At 34.7% G+C, this 18,838-nt stretch overlaps 1 protein-coding gene across 1 annotated transcript in view; it reads left to right on the forward strand.

The window, feature by feature from the left end:
* Positions 1 to 17,743, forward strand: part of CCBE1 (collagen and calcium binding EGF domains 1) — a 352,034-nt gene extending 334,291 nt beyond the window's left edge. Inside the window, exons 8-12 of the mRNA XM_074200478.1 lie at positions 1,588 to 1,708; positions 5,660 to 5,799; positions 5,893 to 5,928; positions 6,599 to 6,634; positions 8,365 to 17,743. Of these exons, the coding sequence (XP_074056579.1) occupies positions 1,588 to 1,708; positions 5,660 to 5,799; positions 5,893 to 5,928; positions 6,599 to 6,634; positions 8,365 to 8,598 (567 nt within the window). The 3' untranslated portion in view covers positions 8,599 to 17,743. The remainder of the gene's footprint in view (positions 1 to 1,587; positions 1,709 to 5,659; positions 5,800 to 5,892; positions 5,929 to 6,598; positions 6,635 to 8,364) is intronic.
* Positions 17,744 to 18,838: the final 1,095 nt, after the last annotated feature.

Here is an 18,838-nt window from a genome sequence, read left to right on the forward strand (position 1 = left end):
CCATTGATGTATAACATGGTGCAACACGAGGAATGGTAGATTTGGAGTCACAAAACTTTTATTTAAATTCCAGGTCCACTGCTTTACTTCTTATGTGACTTGGACCTCAGTTTCCTCATCTTTAAAGTGAGAAGTTTGAAGTAATGTGATTTGATGGGATGAGTACTGAGTCTGGAGTAAAAGGATCTGGATTCAAATTCTGACTCTGATACATTATATCTAGGGTCTTGTTGAGTCGCTTTATCTCTTTGGGTTTTCTCATCTATAACATGGAGGGGTTGTATAAGATGACCTTTACTGGTCTAAATTCATGATCTAAATCAAGGCTATCCAAAATGTGGCCCACAGGTCATATGTGACCCGCAGCACAATTTTATATGTCCCCCCTGTGGGTTTACTAAATGCTTTAGTAAAGAAAGTCAAGCTACCACAGAGCTCTCACTAAAATGGTAAATCAAGATATATTGTCTATTATTTCAATAAAAACTTTTAAAAGTAAGGTTGGATAGCCCTGATCTAAATGAATGCTTAAAATTTGAAAATGCAGGGTAGCCTCTAATTGGGAGGAGAAATTGAAGGAAGACTTTGATGAATGATAGGATGGTTTATTGAAATTTAGAAGTTTAAACACAACAGGCTTTATGAATCTTATTTATTTTCTGGAAGGCATTCATGCTGTTCCCTGCATCAAGTCAATCCAATTCAGCAAATACCTATTAAGCACCTACCATGTGTAAGACACTGCACTAGTTTCTGGGGATAAAATGACAATAATTTTACAGTCCCTGCCATCAAGGAGCTTATGTTTTGAGGGGGGATACAATATGCATACTTACATGTAAATATAAGATATACATTATAAATTATATGCTATCATTCATATTATATCATTTAACATATGCAATATAATCATCAAATGTATAACAGATTAATTATTTTATTTAGCAATATCCAGAACTTGAATTAATTTCTCACAGCAGTCCTAGCAGGAAATTGGACTCTAAAGAACTGAGATATAGGACAGGTAAGCTGTGATGAGATATGGTAAGGAGGGGGCTGTTCAGAACACAAGGTACTAGCTCATCCAGTAGAATATAAGTTTGGAGGGGACCCTATTGGATGGAAACATTGAGAGCCTTTCAGGTTAGGATTGAAAAGGAATGAAGGAAACCACAAATTAGTGTCACTTACTTCACAATTTTACCAAAAGTTATTTCTGAATAACCAGAAGTTACTCTAAGACTCCTGGTCCCACGGAGAATTAAGTTCTATCAGCTAGATAAAGAGGATAAATCTCCAAATCCTAAGTCCTTTCCAAAAGAAAACTTGATTTTAGCTTGACTCCACCACTAACTCTGGTGACCTTTAGCTGATGATTCTGAATTAAATCATTCCATCTTTCTGGTATTCAATTTTCTCACTATTTAAAATAAAGTAGGACCAGATGATCCCTAGGGTTCCATTCAGTCCTAGCTTTCTCTGGTTCTTTGTACTGGAAACATAACTGCTTTCAAAACATGTGACAAGATCTTCCATAAAACCATGAATCTCTTCTTTCTAATAGTGGAATTATTACCCTCTTTCCAGATTGCATTGCTCCCGAACAATGCTGCTGACCTGGGCAAGCATGTCACTGTTGACAAGTTGTTGGCTTCAAACACCTACTTGCCAGGACCCCCTGGGCAACCTGGAGGTCAGGGTCCTCCAGGTGAGTGAGAGGAGTGGGGAAAACAAGAAGATAATGAAAACTTTTGGGAAACACAGCAAAGTCTCCACTGGGTGAATCACATAACTTCTCTGTGCCTTGGTTTCCAAATTTGTATGAGGGCGTTATAACAGCTATGGTTCCTCTAGCTCTGGATTTTTAATCTTATGTGTCAATAAAATGACAGTGGATTGCATTGCATCAGGTAATTCATTCATTCATTCATTCAATCATTCATTCATTCTACTAGTGATGGGGCGAAAATACTAGAAGATTCTAGTTGACAGCATACTGGCTGAACATAAGCTGCTTGATGAATACCTAATGTATAGGTTTTTAAAAGTTGGTAGTCAAATCTGGATCACCATCAGAATTTTAGAAATAAAGAATCATTGCTATTTAAGTGGGTGAGTTCCCTATTTTTCACTATCAGTTGACTTTAAGATTATTCATTAATCACTAAAAGAAAAGTGAAAATATGTAAGCTCATTGTTTTAAAAAATGAACTTTCTTATTTGTTATTGGACACCAACAGGTAGTCCACTAATATTCAGTTCCATTTATTTTTTAATTAATGGTCATCTATTATATGGTAATTGCTTTGTCAATGTTAGGGGAAGTGAAGTAGAAAGTAGCATTTCTGAGTTATGACCTCAAAATTTAACAAAAAATAGTCATTACCATACCGTTAGTAGAATTGTAAATCAGTCCAACCACTCTGGAAAGAAATTTGGAAATGTGTATAAAAGGCTATGAAACTGTATATACCTTCGACCAAGCATTAGCACTAGTAGGCTTGTATTCCAAAGAGGTCAAAGAAAGAGGAAAAAGAGACCCATATTTACAAAAATATGTGTAGCACCTCTTTTTTGTAGCAGAAAAGAATTAGAACCTGAGGAAATACTCCTCATTTAGAAAATGACTGAAAAATTATAAGAATATGCTGGAACACTATGGTGCTATCAAAAATGATGAAGGGTAAGATTTGTATGAACTGACACAGAGTGAAGTAAGCAGAAACAAGAAAATAAATTAAACAAGAATGATATAGTAAAGATAAATAACTTTGAAAAACTTGAGAATTCTAAATGATCATGCATAATTACAAAGAACTCATGATGAAACATGCTATTCATCCCCAGAAGAAAACATAGGGACTCAGATTATAGACTGAAACATGGTTTCTTTCCTTTTTTGTGTGTGGACATGGCCAATTCACTAATTTGTTTTGCTTAATTATATATATTTGTAATGTGTTTTGAGTTTTTTTGCATTTTTCAATGTGTGGGGAAAGGGAAATTGAGAGAAAAAGAATTCAAAATAAATTAAAATTGAATTTTAAGAACTATTTAATGGCATATACATGTAAAGCAACCAGCTATAATGATGATCAATCAGTCAATCAATGAGCATGCTTACTACTTGTCTTCTAAGTGCTGGGATACAAAGAAAGGGGAAAAATTCTCAAAAACCAAAGAAAAATCCCTGCCCTCAAGGATCTTATATATTCTAATAAGGGATACAACATGTAAATAGCTCATTTCTTGCATTAAATATATATATATATATACATATATATATAGTATAGACAGAAAATAATCTGTAAAGGAAAGTAAAGCATCTGGAAGGGCTGGGGAAGGCAGGGAAGATGGCACTTGAACTGAACTTGAAATCTAAGGAAACTAAGAGGAAGAGGTAATCATAGATTTAAAGCTAGAAGGGACTTAAGTCATCATAAAGCACAGTTCCAGGTGAGAAAAGTGAGAAAAATAATCTCCAGAGAGATTAAATGACTTGTCCAAGGACATACAAGTAGCAAAAGCCAGAATTTGGAATTCAGTAAAAGTTCTATGTCTCCAAATCTAACATTCTTTCACTCTATAATGAAAGAGGTTAGAAAAAAGGATAAATCATCATATAAAGGAATGGTTAGGATAGGCTTCATGAAAAAAAAAATCAGGGTCTGAGCTGAGCCTTGAAGGATGGGAATGTTTTGGTAGAAGGAGATAAACTGGGGGGAAAAAGTTGAGGCAGAGCCAGACTAACTTTTTTCCCTTTCCTGCTTCTATCCTAATCCTGTTTTTCCTTAAATGCAGCAGAAGCAATTTTGAGTATATCTCTATTTCATAGAATGAGAGTTAGTATTGAACTTTATTTCCAATATATCTCCCCAAGAGGAAGTCCTATGACTGACCTACTTCCCGACCTTCTCAGAAAATGTCTTATAGAGGCTTCTTGTTATTTGTAAATGAATGTGGTATCTTTTCTTATGAATTTACTTCAATCTTAAGCTTCTCCCTTCTCCTCAAAGCCTGGGACATTCTTGCTTCACTGGAAAGAAGTCATTTCTGATTTTTAAATACATATATACACACGTACATATTAAACCATAGTAGGGACAAGCTACAGGGACAAGAAAAAAATTTACTATTCTTTTCCTTCTTGAATTCATATCTCAAACCTCTGGACTGTTTTCACTTCTGCACTTCCTAACTTGACTTGAGCTGTCCAGGGTACTGCACTCCAACTTTTTAAAACATTCCCAAACCTCTATCCAACAAAGCTAGGAGAGACCTAAGAAGTCATATTGCACAGATACATGTAAGGGAACTAAGTAATAGAGAGATTAACTGACTTTCCCAAGGATTTAAGGTTGCAATGTCATAATTGGGATTTCAATACAGATCCTTTGAGTCCAAATCCGATTTTATTCTACCATACTAAATGCGTGATGTAGTACAACAATGACTGGTACTGGAAGCCAGAATAAAGGAGAAACCATTGTAACCATTATTGATTCAAACACATTAATGTTTGCATATTCTTAACTTAAGATTAATTACATGCACTGCATCTATTCATGAAGCTCACCTTTGCTTTTCCATGAATTCCTGATTCCTTTTAATTCTTTGCTTCTAAAGTTACAGGTTGTTTTGCAGCTACTCTAAAATTTTTTCCTAGGGTTATTAATGGCAGTGCAAAAGCTAATCAAATTTCCTTACAATTAATTAATATTCAATTAATATTTTAGTTCTAAATCTTAAGATAATTCAGTCAGAGAATATACAGATTTTCTTTAAAAAGACCTCAAGAAATCATTCATATTTGGCAAATCTTAGTTTCTAGGATTAGAACCAGGCTCTTGCACTCATTGCCCCCATAGAATGGAAGAGTATGGAGTTCCCCACCTCATACATGTAATTGTAGTTTGGGTGGCAACGCAATAATTCATTCACTGCATAAAATCTTGTTCCTGGAGCTGGCTTTCAGCTATTGAAGAAGTTCTTTGAATCAAAGGAGGAAATTCATTTGCTTCCAAATCATGTATCTGGAAATAGGATTCAAAATTGGGGTGAATGACAAGTTTGGATGAAATCTAAACTGGCCTGTCAGTGCTATGACCTAAGTCTGGTCCTAAACTGACATATACATAATCTGAAAATTCTAGAATTTTTCACAAGGACTTGAAAACCATGCTATTTCACTAGTCATCACTTAGTGTAACCTAAGATGGAAACTCCCTAAAAAGTAGTAAAAGGTAGCCATCATCATCAACATTATTATTATTATTATTATTATCAATTTTTTGTGTCATGGACCTATTTGGCAATCTGATAAAAATCTATGGACCCCTTCTTAGAAAAATGAATAATTTAAAAAAATTTTCAAATGGATAAAATGAAATCTATCAGATTACAAATTAAGCTAATTAGTTAAATTATTAACATTGTCAATAGAATTATCAAAGGATATTTTTTAAAATTTGCAAATCCATAGTTTAAGAACCTCTGCTTCAGGAGAATCAGATTAAAATGCAAGTTGTCTTTTTGCCTCTAGAAAAGAAAGAGATACAGAGACAATTGCTTGATATTGACCTTTGAGGCATATGAGTCTATTCACTCCCAATGTTCATCTCTCAGACTGTGAGATTTATAGGATGTCTTTGGATTACAGGGTCACCTGGACCAAAAGGAAGTCCTGGATTTCCTGGGGTTCCTGGGCCTCCTGGACAGCCTGGACCCAGGGGCTCAATGGGACCCATTGGACCATCTCCTGATCTATCCCATATTAAACAAGGCCGGAGGGGCCCTGTGGTTAGTATTTTTTCTCCAATACACTTAGCATGGGGGTTTCCTTTTTCTGTTTTCATTTCCTTTTCATTTTAACAAGATTCCTTTGTCTTTTAGGGTCCACCAGGTGCACCAGGGAGAGATGGTTCCAAGGTGTGTACTAAGCTTAAATATTGCAAGCTTAAATATTCCTTGCTGTGAAAACTATGGGTACCGAACTGAGCCTAAAGTACTGTCTAATACTCCCATTTTCCAGGGGAAGAGAAAAAATTGAGGCAAAGAAGTATTCTCAGAAATAAGAAAATTGGGAGGAAAATTAAAAAGAGATATCATGGAGAAAACTGAAAAATCTTGAAGAAAATTCCCAAATTCTATTTTAACCAAAGGCTTTTACTAAGCTTTTTCATTTTCTGATATATTTAACTCCAGGAACCAATTGGTAGTTTTACTTTGAGAACTATCTGCTGTCTCATATTGGTGGCATTTTGAGAGAGGAAGCGGGGAGAAAGGGATGGGATGGAGAGTCCTTGTGAGTTAATTTTCAAAGTTTGTAAGAAACTCCATTAACTGCCTGTGGATATGTGTGTTGCTTCTGTCAAATCTGATTTGGAAATATATGTCTTGGGGGAAATCTGAGACATTAGACCTGGGCAGCTGTGTACAAATAAGTGGGTTCCTGAAGCACAGCTGCAGCCCTTACATTTGGTTTTAATCACAGAAATTTATTTGTTGTCTTTGACTTGTTTTTTATTTCTTTTTTAGAGTAGATATTGAAATAGTAGACACTTGTTCTAGATAGCAATCCTATTGTTGATTTTTCTAGGGAGAGAGAGGAGCTCCAGGACCCAAAGGCTCTCCAGTAAGTAGTATTACTTATCCAATCTTACCAAGCTAGTATGTTCATTGGAAAGGCTTTTGAATGCCCTTAATCAATATAAACTCAAATAAGAATGATGACATCCTTATTTTCTCAGAATCCGTGAAATTATTTTAAAATATTTTAATAAACATACTAGAGTATAGTTGATTTTTAAATGATCCTAAGCATTTTATTTTATTAATTTAAAATCATTAAAATCATAACTCTAAGAAATCACCAGACTGCCAAAGTAGAGGGATGGGGAAGAGAAAATCTGTGAAGCAAAAAAAGATTAAGAACCTTCAATTTAATTAGAAGGCTTTTTTTCTGGGAGATTCAAAACCCTAGTTTGTATCTTATCCAGTACTTTGTGAACTATTCTAAAACTAGTCTAACAGAAGAAAAATCAGAAAAGAAAAAATTTTTTAATTTCCTAGTTTCAACATCCTATAAACTTAACCACTTATCTGACTACATGAAACAAAGATTTCTTTATCCCTATCAAAAAACCCACCTGCTTCTTAATTGTGCTCTTTGGGGACATTGTACAAAGTAAACTAAATAAAAATGGCCTCTACCTTCCAGGAGCTTACCATCTAAAATTGATTTCATCACCATCAGAAACAGACTTATGAAAGATCTGGAAAAAAATCATAACTTTAACTAATATTTAACAAGCTACATCTGAAGTGTCTGAGATTGTTATTTCCCAGAAGGCAAGGGAAATGCCTGCTTAAACTTCCTTGTATTATGACTGGAGGTGGTGATGACTAAATGATGTTAAATAGATTTAATGATACATAAATATTTTAATGATGGAAAATAATATGTATCTGCTATATACAAAACTAGAAATCCATTGATTCTTTCCCAATTATTGAAAGACTGATTTCTTTTTAACATGCCTTTCATGTTGGTTTTAAATGTTTTTTCATTTTCCATATATATATATATATATATATATATATATATATATATACATGTATATATATATGAACTGACAACATGCTTTTTTATTCTTTAAATTTGTGTATATTTTCAAATTCCACATAAAAACAATTTTAACATTCATTTTTCAAAATTTTGAGTTCCAAATTCTCCTCCTCTCTAAGAAGGCAATCAAACTTATATAGGTTTACATCTTTATGTGTGTACCTATATATATACACATATATATGGTTGTACAAAACATTTCCAGATTAGACATGTTGCAAATGAAAATATTAACTCCCTCCTAAAAAGAAAAAAAAGTTTTTAAAAAGAATGCTTTGATCTGCATTCAGAAGCCTTCAGGTTTTTTCTCTGTCAGTAGATAGTATTTTTCATTGTAAATCTTGTATAATTTTCTTAGATCATTGTATTACTGAGAATAGCTAAGTCATTCATAGAACAATATACTTTCAAAATAGATTTTAATACTTGTTATTCTAGGGAGTTTCTTGAAATGATTGTTCTAAGTCCACCATTTTACAAATCAGAAAACTGAGGTACTGAAGGCTTAAATAATCCACCCAAGGTCACATGTGATTTGAAGGTTAGAGTAGGACGTTTTGCTTGATTATTGCCATCAACAGGACCACCTTGCCTGAGCAATAGAATTTAACAAATACATTTTCCATCAAGTTTGCTGTTGACTTTGAGCAGTAAACCTTAGCAAATTAAATAATTTTGGACACTTTAGGGTTGAGGCTATAATATTCTTACTCTCAGTTCTGCTTCTAAATGTATAGGGACCCCCTGGTTCTTTTGATTTCCTCTTGCTGATGATGGCTGACATCCGAAATGACATCGCAGAACTTCAAGAGAAGGTGTTTGGACACCGGACTCATTCATCAGCAGAGGAGTTCCCATTACCTCAGGAATTTACCAACTATCCAGATGTCTTAGATTTTGGCTCTGGAGAGGACTATCCAAAGAGAACTGAAACAAGAGACTCGAGAATTCACAAAGACTTTTATCCTTAAGAGGGCTTAGTTATTTCATACCAATGGTAGGGATAAAAAGATTGATTCTCTACTGAATTTGAATGATGGAAAGGAAAAAAATGCACTGGGGATTTAAAAGATAGATTTTTATTTTATTTACTCTTCCCCTTGCTTTCTACCCTTGTACCTCCTTGCTTCTGAATACCCTGTTTCAATAACCTACTTACCAATTGGTAAGTAGACCAGACTGATCCACTTCCCAGCCTAAGCCATTAGGCTTATGAGTTTCTCCATTAATTTCCTTTTGTTTCTGCTAAGGGATTCAAAGAAACTTTCAGATTTCCATCAGAAATCTCTTCATTTTATAAAAACCTGTGCAAATGTCCCCAAAACACAAGATAATTTTCACAGGTGAGAAGATGTCAACATCACTTATAAAAATTGATTAATTAGTCAGTTAAGCACCTATTGCGTGGCTAAACAATAGGGATACAAAGATAAAAATGAAATAGCAAGGAAGTTATAGTTTAATGGGGGAATCAATGTGCACATATAGAGATACATACAAAATTATACAAAGTTAATATTTGAAGAGATCATTTCTTGACTTTCCTCACTAATTCAGACAAGTTGTACATGCCTTCTCATCCTCTGTGATTCCTAATACCAAAAAGGTTCAGTATAACCGAAGGAACAGAAGTTTAAAGATTGATCAAGATTTTGCAGGGAAAAAAAAACAACAAAAAAAAGATTTTTCAGGGAGAATTTCTCTAAAATAGCATGTTATTTGTCTAACATTAATGAGATCCTTTCATTTTTAAATGACCATAATTAAATGAGCCTTCTTGATGTCACTGGATGAAAAAGTAGGGACCACAAAGAAAGTAAAAGAATTACAGTATTTTCTGTAATATATAATGCAGCTTTCAAAACCCCAAATGTGGCCATCAAAGTGTTCCTGCCTTGCTTTTAATTAGGTACCATATTCAGAGTAAAAATTGCTGAAAGCTTTAGGAACAAATACCCTTTTCTTTTACACAAATGTGTTGAATATTGCATATGGCAAAAAAGATGAAATGTGCAGATACATATCAGAAACTATTAAGGAGTAATATACCAGATTTTCTGACTCTTCAGTCATGTGGATAGAAAGGTTTTGAAGACCTTTTCTCAGTAAATCATCTTGTTTGTCAAAGTACACAGCCACATAAGGTAGGTGCACCAATGCCAGACTTAGTACCAGAAGAAACCTTGCTGTTGTCCCAGAGAGTCATCCTGCCCACGGGCCAGAGCAATTGAATCAATGTAAGATGGGGCTCCAAGCTGTGAAAGTCTCTGGTACAAGGCTATTTTTCTCTTTTAATGGTGAAATAAAGAGAAAGAGCTAAATCTATAGTTAAACTCTCCTTTAATTTTAGAAAGGCCTTGCCATGAATTCATACCAACTTTGCCATAAAAACTGGGACTACGGTGATTACAAGAAATTTCACCTAATTTTGGAGGGAAAGCTTCCCTGTGTCAGAAGATACCCTTTTACTATTATTATAATAAGAAAAAATTATACTTTCTCTTGCCCTTTCATTTCTTATTTTTGTGTTCGCTTCCTCCATAACTGCAAAGTGCAATTTACAAAGGAATTTCTTTTCCTAAACAATCAATTCAAGCCAAGTGTTTACAGAATTTTAGATTTGGAAGAAACACTAGAAGTCATTTAGTCCAACTCCTTTGGCCAGTGGATGAAGGCCCTTAGTGAAAGGGAGTTCATTATCTCATGGGAATAAATCATTCTAGATGCTTGTTTAGCTTTCTTACAGTAAGCTAAAACTGTACCCAGTATTCCCTTCTGGTCAAGTTACCCTGGACTAGGCACTGAGGAAGTTAATAAAGAAATCTATTTGTGCTTTAGATTCCTTTTTTCTAGGATTAACCAGGATAAAGATCCCATTAGGAAGTTTAAAAAAAAGTCATTCCTTGAGAAGGCTTGAGGCTGCCATTTATTTTTAATAGAAAAAAATCATATAGCTTCCTCATCACCATTCTAAAAATAACTGCTGCTTCCTTCTTTCTCTTCCCCATATAGAGAAGGCAGAAGCCCTTTTCCTTTTCTCCTGAGTAGACCTTTTCCCTATAATTCTTAGCAAGGCAAACTGTAATGTGGTTAAATTTGTGATTGTTAGTGTTGCTTTGTCAATTAGTTGTATCACCACTTTGTGACCAAATCTGGGATTTTCTTGGAAAAGATGAAGGGTTTGTTTGCCATTCCCTTCCTCCAATACATTTTCTAGATGAAGAAACTAGGAAAATGGAGTTAAGGGACTTGCCCAAGTTTACCCAGCTAGTAAGTTTCTGGGGTCACATTTGAACTCAAGTCATCCTGATCTCAGGGCCAGCAGTCTATCCACCTTATTATCTAGTTATCCCTAAATTTATAAATCCATGAATCTTTTATGTTCATCTAGCCTATGTGATTTGTCTTTGTAATGGGGAAAACTACAGTAACTAAGTGGCACAGTCCAGTGGGCAATGAGTAGAGAAGGCATGTATATAGTGAGTAAAGTATTAGCCTTGGAGTTAGGTATAGCTTTCAGACTATACCTCAAGGCATTTCTTAGCTATATAATCCTGAACAATTCATTAAGGCTCTTTTTTCCTTGCTTTTCTCATATGCAAAATGACAGTATTGGACTCCATGATTTTTAAGGTCTCTTCGAGTTCTAAAGCTATAATATTCAATTAAGCATGGGACTCGTTGGAAGGGGCCTCATGTTTCTGCATTTTTATATCATATTTTGTTTTCTTTTTGCTAATCAGTTTTAAGAATGCAAAAGAAAAGGATGCTCTGGACACTTAACTAAAAAAGTGGTAGCAACAGTCCCCCCTTTATCCCCTAATACATGCAAAATTCACCCAACCAGCAAATACCACAATCCAATCACAATTAGCCAACAGCTGTGCTCAGCATAAGCACTTTACCCTGTGTTTTATACTTATTCAAAGCCTCTATTGAATGTCCCAGAACTTTGAGAAAAGAAAACCTCCTTTGAGGCAGCTTTTCAGACCAAGAGTCTAGTTTGGTCCATTTAGCATTGCAAATTCCTGTTTCTTTTCCAGTATTCCCCCTGCTTCCTTCAGTCCAGTCTGGTACAGTGAAATAACATTGGTCTTTCCCAAAGCTGAGTTTCAGAAGAGATTTGCTCAGCAGCTGTTGGTTTTGCCTGGAATATATTTAATGTTTTGTTTGTTTGTGGAGGAGATTATTTAAAGGGTGTGGATGGATGAATGTTTAAGAAAATGGTGCCATGGATTTTGAGAAATGATTGGATATGTCTTTGATATAGCAAAAATGAGAATGTTTTTATTTTTTTCCTTAAAACTATTATAAATTTTTTGGAACTCTCTTTATTGCCAAACACTCATAAAATACAAACTTAAACACACACAGGGTTAGAGACTAGTAAAATATATTCAAATTATATAAAATGAAGCTAACTAGAGCTGAGACTCCCACATCTTTTTCTTTTTTTTTTTTTTTTTTTTTAGATTTTTCAAGGCAGTGGGGTTAAGTGGCTTGCCCAAGGCCACATGGCTAGGTAATTATTAAGTGTCTGAGGTCGGATTTGAACCCAGGTACTCCTGACTCCAAGGCCAGTGCTCTATCCACTGTGCCACCTAGCCACCCCTCCCACATCTTTTTCAAAGAACATTGTATTTTGGGAATTGTAGGCAAGCAGTTATTTTTTTGTCATTTCATAATCTTAACCTGCTGGATCAGGTTGATTTATTAAATAATGGTTAGCCTACAGGTGTCTCAAATACACTCTTCTTTCACAACATGAACTGAATATTTCATCCACCCAAAGGATTTTTTTTAAAGAATATATGACATAAAATAGGATATTCTTTTATTCCCAGTTTAGTTTTTAGATAGGTCTAAAATAAATTTCCATATATATATATATATATAAATACTACTTCTGTTCTAAACCTAGTGAACTGTGTTTTGAATAGAGAACAGGTTAGAATATAGTATATTTATAATAAATCATCTTATATACTATCACCTTCAAAACTGTAGGATAAAATTGGACTGAAAATTTATGTATCCACAAAACTAGACTTAAATGGCTTAAGACTGTATTTTTTACATTTTGTTTTGTTTTATTTTTTTGATGAACAAATGTTAATAGGAAATTGTCTGCAGGGCAGGCAGAATTACATTTCATTTTAAGAACATTCCTAGACTCCTGAGAGAGCTCTGGATAGTGAAAGAATGTGCCCTCCTGTGTTTCAGAGTAGAGCAACAGTCCAACCTCAACTTCCCAAATTAATTCACAAATGAAGCCAGATAAAGAATTGACCACCGGGCAGCTTCAAATGACTAATTTCCTAAGTTCCCTACAGGTATACTAAGTGTATGTGATTGACAATTTCTCCAAAGAAAACCAAATAAGGGTCATCTGGCTCCTCCCAGGCTACATCCCTCTATAAATACTTGGCTCAAGTTATAACTGTCAAAGTGACTCCCTTTGCACAAACATGCAACAAATATCATTAATGGAAAGCTACAGAAAAGTAGGTACCACAGAATCTTTTTTATTAGGTACAGGAAGCAAGATACCTATGATACTATTTGGAGGTCCTGCTTCCTCACCCTCCTCCCAGAGTAGGAAACTTGGAATTATCACACACACACACACACACACACACACACACACACACACACACACACACACACACACAACAAATTAGCCACACTTTGCAAAAGTTTGCCATACATACATAAATTTCCCCAAAGAGAATTTTTATAGAAAATCTGAATAAGTGTTTTAGTTAAGTAGAACTTCACCTAAAGTTATTGATGATGAATACAGAAGCATCAATATATTTCATGACAGGAAATCAATAATAGGATTGTTTGCAAAGAAGTACAGTACTATTTCAAGAGTTAATAACCTTCCTACTCCACATGATGGAAATAAAAACTGTTGCTTTAGGAAAGGTAGAGGATAGGAAGTGTTTTCACCAGAAACTTCCCTTATTCCTGCCCCCTTGCCTCCATGCATATTCCAGATGCTGCTTTGATAGGTTCTAATCAAGTCAACAAGCATGTACTACATCTTATAGAGAGTTCCCTAGGATTGTATTTGTATAATGAATATTATTTCCTAGTGACTGGTCATTCACTTTAGTAACCATATTGCTCATTATTTATAACAGGTATATGAATATCAGGGCTGATACTCCAAACAGTTATGTATGTGATTTCCATGAAGAATTTGTTATGTATGCTTAATTACAAAGTTATTTTTTCTTATATTTTTGTAGTTTTTTGTCATAAAGTTCATTCCTTTTAAGGAGTCAAGGTTTGATCTTATAACAAAAATAGATGAGAGGTTCATTAACCCTTATTAACTGATTCACCTAATCAGTTTGATAAAATTGCAGGATGGGATGATCAAGTAACAGACAATGAGACAGAAGAGAATGTTTCTTTCAGTCTCTGGGTGGCCCATCATACCTTGTAATAGTGTTGACCCCTGGATAAAGGCAACTAGTGATTGAGTGAAATTATTATCACTGTCCCTCTGTGGTCTACAGTAAAAACTAACTGTAAGACAGTCAAGAAAAGAGGAAAAGTCCAACTTATGAAGAAACTCTTTAAAGACTCACTTCTTTTTCCTTGTGCTTTTTAGAACATGCTGTGGGGTTAATTGAGGGAGATTTCTTTCTCCTCTTCTCACCTAGTGTATGGGTGTTTTACAGTAAAAGTAAATGGTTGAAGGAGACGTGAACTACATGCCATATGAGAGGAACATTTATTTCTAAGTTGAGTAGTGTTGGTGAGGGCAATCAAAATTTTAGTTCCTGGAGCTAGCAGCTTGACCAAATCTCAGACCTGAGACTCCTGCTGGTCCCAGCATGTGGGATATCTTTCTTTCCAAGAGTGCATAATAGTATGCTTGGACAGGATGCCAACTGAACCAGGGGCTCAATGCAATGGTGACTATAGTCAATCATCAAAGTAGCATCCTTCTGAACTTCCATTAGAGCAGTCAATGGGGCCCAGTGGAGTAGCATCTCATCAACCCTGACCTCACAGTTGATGTTATTCTCCTGGTTGTGTAGCTTGATCCACTCAAAAGTTTAATACTTTTATAAGCTCTACAGGGTGCATTCTTATATTTTTTAGTCTATTGCCTGTCCTTTATGTCCCATAATTTCATCAGGCAGACTATGGGACCCAATTGATCAGTAGTTCTCAGATCAATTCCTTGTTTCACAAATAAAAATATTTAAAACATGAATATGAGGCAATCAATCTACCTTTTAGGAAAGAGTCAAAGCCTGCAGCTTATTTTCTATGACCCTTGGATATTTCCTCCTAATTTCAGAGTGAGTTGAATCCCATACACCCAATGCAAGACTTCTGAATCCAAATTCTACCAACATGAGAAATATTTTGTAACTGGTAACCAAGGATACGCTGGAAAATATTTAATAACCAACTGAGGGACATGGGAGGAAAGGAATTTACTCACTATTTAATTGATTATAGGTTTAATCTGAATTTTTTTTGGTATTTGCAAGGCAATGGGGTTAAATGACTTGCCCAAGGTCACACAACTAGGTAATTATTAAGTGTCTGAGATGGGATTTGAACTCAGTTCCCCTTGACTACACTATGCCTCCCAGCTGCCCTGTTTAATATGAATTATTAACATTTTCTAAATCATTTTCTTAAGCCTAAGCAATCAACAAATCAATAAATCAAACTCCTGTTTGTAGCATTGATTTCCAAAGTATAAATGCTCATATTGAAAATATAGCAATTAGCACGGAGTGGTGGTGCTGGGAGACAAGTATTGAAGTCTCCCCTGCTGTATGACCTTTCAGAATGAAAATGAATAAGGTCTAGTTCTTCTGTATAGCCAGTGCTAGGAGCCATCTGCTCTGAGACAAACTGCAGCTGCCCACAGTACTGAACTCACTTCCTTTCAAAGAAAATAGAAGTAGCAGCAGCAACAATGATGATTTTCAAAGTGATTTACATGGGGCAGCTAGGTAGCACAGTGGATAGAGCACTGGCCCTGGAATCAGGAGGACCTGAGTTTAAATATGACCTCAGACACTTAATAATTACCTAGCTGTGTGACCTTGGGCAAGTCACTTAATCCCACTGCCTTTCAAAAAGCAAAAAAGCAAAGTGATTTGCATATTTGTAAAGCTCATTTGATCCTCACAGTAACCATAGAAAGCAGATGTTATTATATTCCCATCTTATGAAAAAGGAAACTAAGGCAAACAGAGGTTAAGTGACTCATCCATCCAGAGTCACAATGCTTGCAAATATCTTAGTTGAATTTGAATTCAGGTCTTTCTGACTCCAGGTCCAGGACTCTTGCCCACTGTTGATCCATTCCAAGGAAAATTCTTGATAATTCTCTCTGTGAAACTGTGGTCTGAGAAATATGCAAGACTCATTCACATATAATACATGTTTTCAGTCTGCTTAATTGAAAGAGTAGTTTTTTTGGATGGAGATCTGGATGAAAATTTTAACCTTGTTGTCTTCTGTCTTAAAATTTGTAACTTGAGTGCCTTTGTTTGGTTCCAACTTCACTTTTCATAAAGTAATTTAGACTTATTTTTTCCCCAGTGGAAGGTGTTTAAGTTTTAGAAAAGAATGACCTCCATTTAAAATTCAAGGCTGTGGGATATAAACTTCTCCATATTATAGATATCCAAAACCCACCGCTGCATGAGTTTTGAATGGAGTTTACAGGGTGGTCACTAAGACAGATTTTTTTTTTTCAGCTGCATGTGATCCAAAAAGAAAACTGTGCTTTGTTTGTGGTTGAGTTGTGAAAGTCTAGACTTTAAAATATTGGTGGGTAGAGAGAGAGAATGGAGATAATTTGATGTAAAATAGAGATTGGGGCTAAACTGTAACTCACCCCTATCTTCAACAAAGCTAAGTTGGTCTAGGGAATTCATTCAAAAGATCATAAGATCACAGATTTAAAGCCAGGAGCTTTCCTAATGCAATCCTCCTATTTTACTAATGGGAAAACATGGGAAAACTGGAGAAGGTAAGTTTCTTGCCCTGGGTCACGCAAGTAGTAAATGACAGAGGTAGAATTTGAAGTCAGAACCTTTGATTCCAAATCCAATGCTCTTTCTGCTTTACCAGAATTTGGTAATTATTTGAGATTGTGCCTACCTCCAAAACTGAGTGACTAGTGGTTGAAGAAGTCAATATTTATGAAGTAAGTAGATATTATTTGGATTCAAGCTCCTTAGTAAACTTGGTTGGTATGCATTTATTATCACTATCAAGGAACTCTGTGACTATAATTCTTAAAATTACTTCTGTTCTCAGAATAATAATAATAATAATAATAATAATAATAATAACAATACCAACAATAATAATAGGCATTTATGTAACATATCTAAGTTTGTGTAATTTTTCAAAGAGCTGTGCACATATTATTTCATTTGAATTAGTGGTCTACATTAATACTAAAAGGCTCATAGATTTCATTTTCAGTTGTGTCTGACTCTTTATGACCACATATGGATTTTTTTTTTGACAAAGAGACCAAAGTGATTTACTATTTTCCTCTCCAGCCCAAGGTCACATAGCTAGTAAGTGTCTGAGACCTGATTTGAGAAAGGTGAGTCTTCTTGACTCCAGGACTGGCCCTCTAGCCATTGTCCACCCAGCTTCCAAGGAAGGAAACTTAAAATTCATTTATATCAGAGGTGTTGTATATAAGACCCATGAGCTGCATGTAGCCCACGATACTTCTGGGTGCAACCCAAACCAGATTAAAATGTAATTGAAAATATTTAATAAAATGAATGAAATATAATAATATATAGATAATGTTAAAATATGGTTTTTCTAAGACAATATCCAGCCTTCAGAGATTCTTATGCATGGTATGGTGGTCCCCATTTCTATTTGAGGTTGATATATTGATTTATATTAAAAACCTCATTTTATCATTGAGAAAATTGAAGAGCCAAAAGGTTAAGTGACTTGACCAAGGTCATTAGTGGCAAAGACAAAAATTTGTTCTGACTCTAAATTCAGTGCTTCCCTCACTATATCATACTACCAGAAATATTTCCGAGGTAATATAAAGATACTCTTCAATTAGCTTCCTTGCCACTTCATTTCAATACCAATAATAAATTTATAGAATATAACTTCTACACAATATAAGTTTATAGAATATAAGTTTATATTTTTATTTTAATAAATTTATATTTTATTTATATTTTATAAATTTATATAAGTTTTGCAAAACATTCTTCACAACAACTCTCTGACATAGATGTCACTAATATTATAACCTTAATTTTATAGATGGGGAAAGGGCTGGATCTGAGAAAATAAATCTACCAACTTTTGCATCTAAACTGGTCTCTAACATAAGTGTACTCACTCTGATTTTTTTTCCAATTGAGAATCTTCTTTTAAATTATCTATTACTTTTCAGGAATCTTCTTTTAGGAATGGACTGAATTTTAAAATGCAGATTCCACTAGGTTGAATCATAAATTATGCCATGTAACAGCATCTCAATTATCAGATAATACTTTATCAAATCCAGGTGTATTTATTAAGCACCTACTATATGCCAAAAACCAATTACTGGGAATGCCAAAAAAAAGCAAAAATATTCCCTGCTCTAAAAGAGTTCAATTTAATCAGAGAAACAATATGTAAACAACAGTGTACAAAAAAATAAATATAGAAAAAATAAATTGTAAATAATTTTAAGGAGAAGGAATTAAATTAAGAGAAGGCTGGAATTTTTTCCTGAGACTGTGAAAGAAATTGAGAAATCCAGGAAATGGAGAGAATTCCATAAGGAAGTCAATAAAAATGAATGGGAGATGGAGTATCTTGTTGGAGGATCAAACAAGGAAGTCAGTGTCACTGGGTTCCATAGTACATGCAGGGGAGGAAGGTTTAAAAAGCTTGGAAAGTTAGAAAGAATTCAGATTATAAATGGCCCTAAAATCCAAAAAAAAAGATTTTGCTCTCTGACTCCTGGACATGGTATCAGGGAGAAGGAAAAGGTATCTGATAATAAAACTAGCAAGAGACCAAAGATAACTTTTGCCTACTTCATAATTTTTCTTATGGCCAGCTTAATATTGGCTTTGCTTACAGCTGCTCTGACCATGTAACTTAAAAACCATCTCTTATGCCATACATTGCTAATTTGAACTCTAGGTTACTATCTGGGGGTAGAAATGAGTC

This window comes from Macrotis lagotis, chromosome X (genome assembly GCF_037893015.1).
Source record: "Macrotis lagotis isolate mMagLag1 chromosome X, bilby.v1.9.chrom.fasta, whole genome shotgun sequence".
Lineage (NCBI taxonomy): Eukaryota > Metazoa > Chordata > Mammalia > Peramelemorphia > Peramelidae > Macrotis > Macrotis lagotis.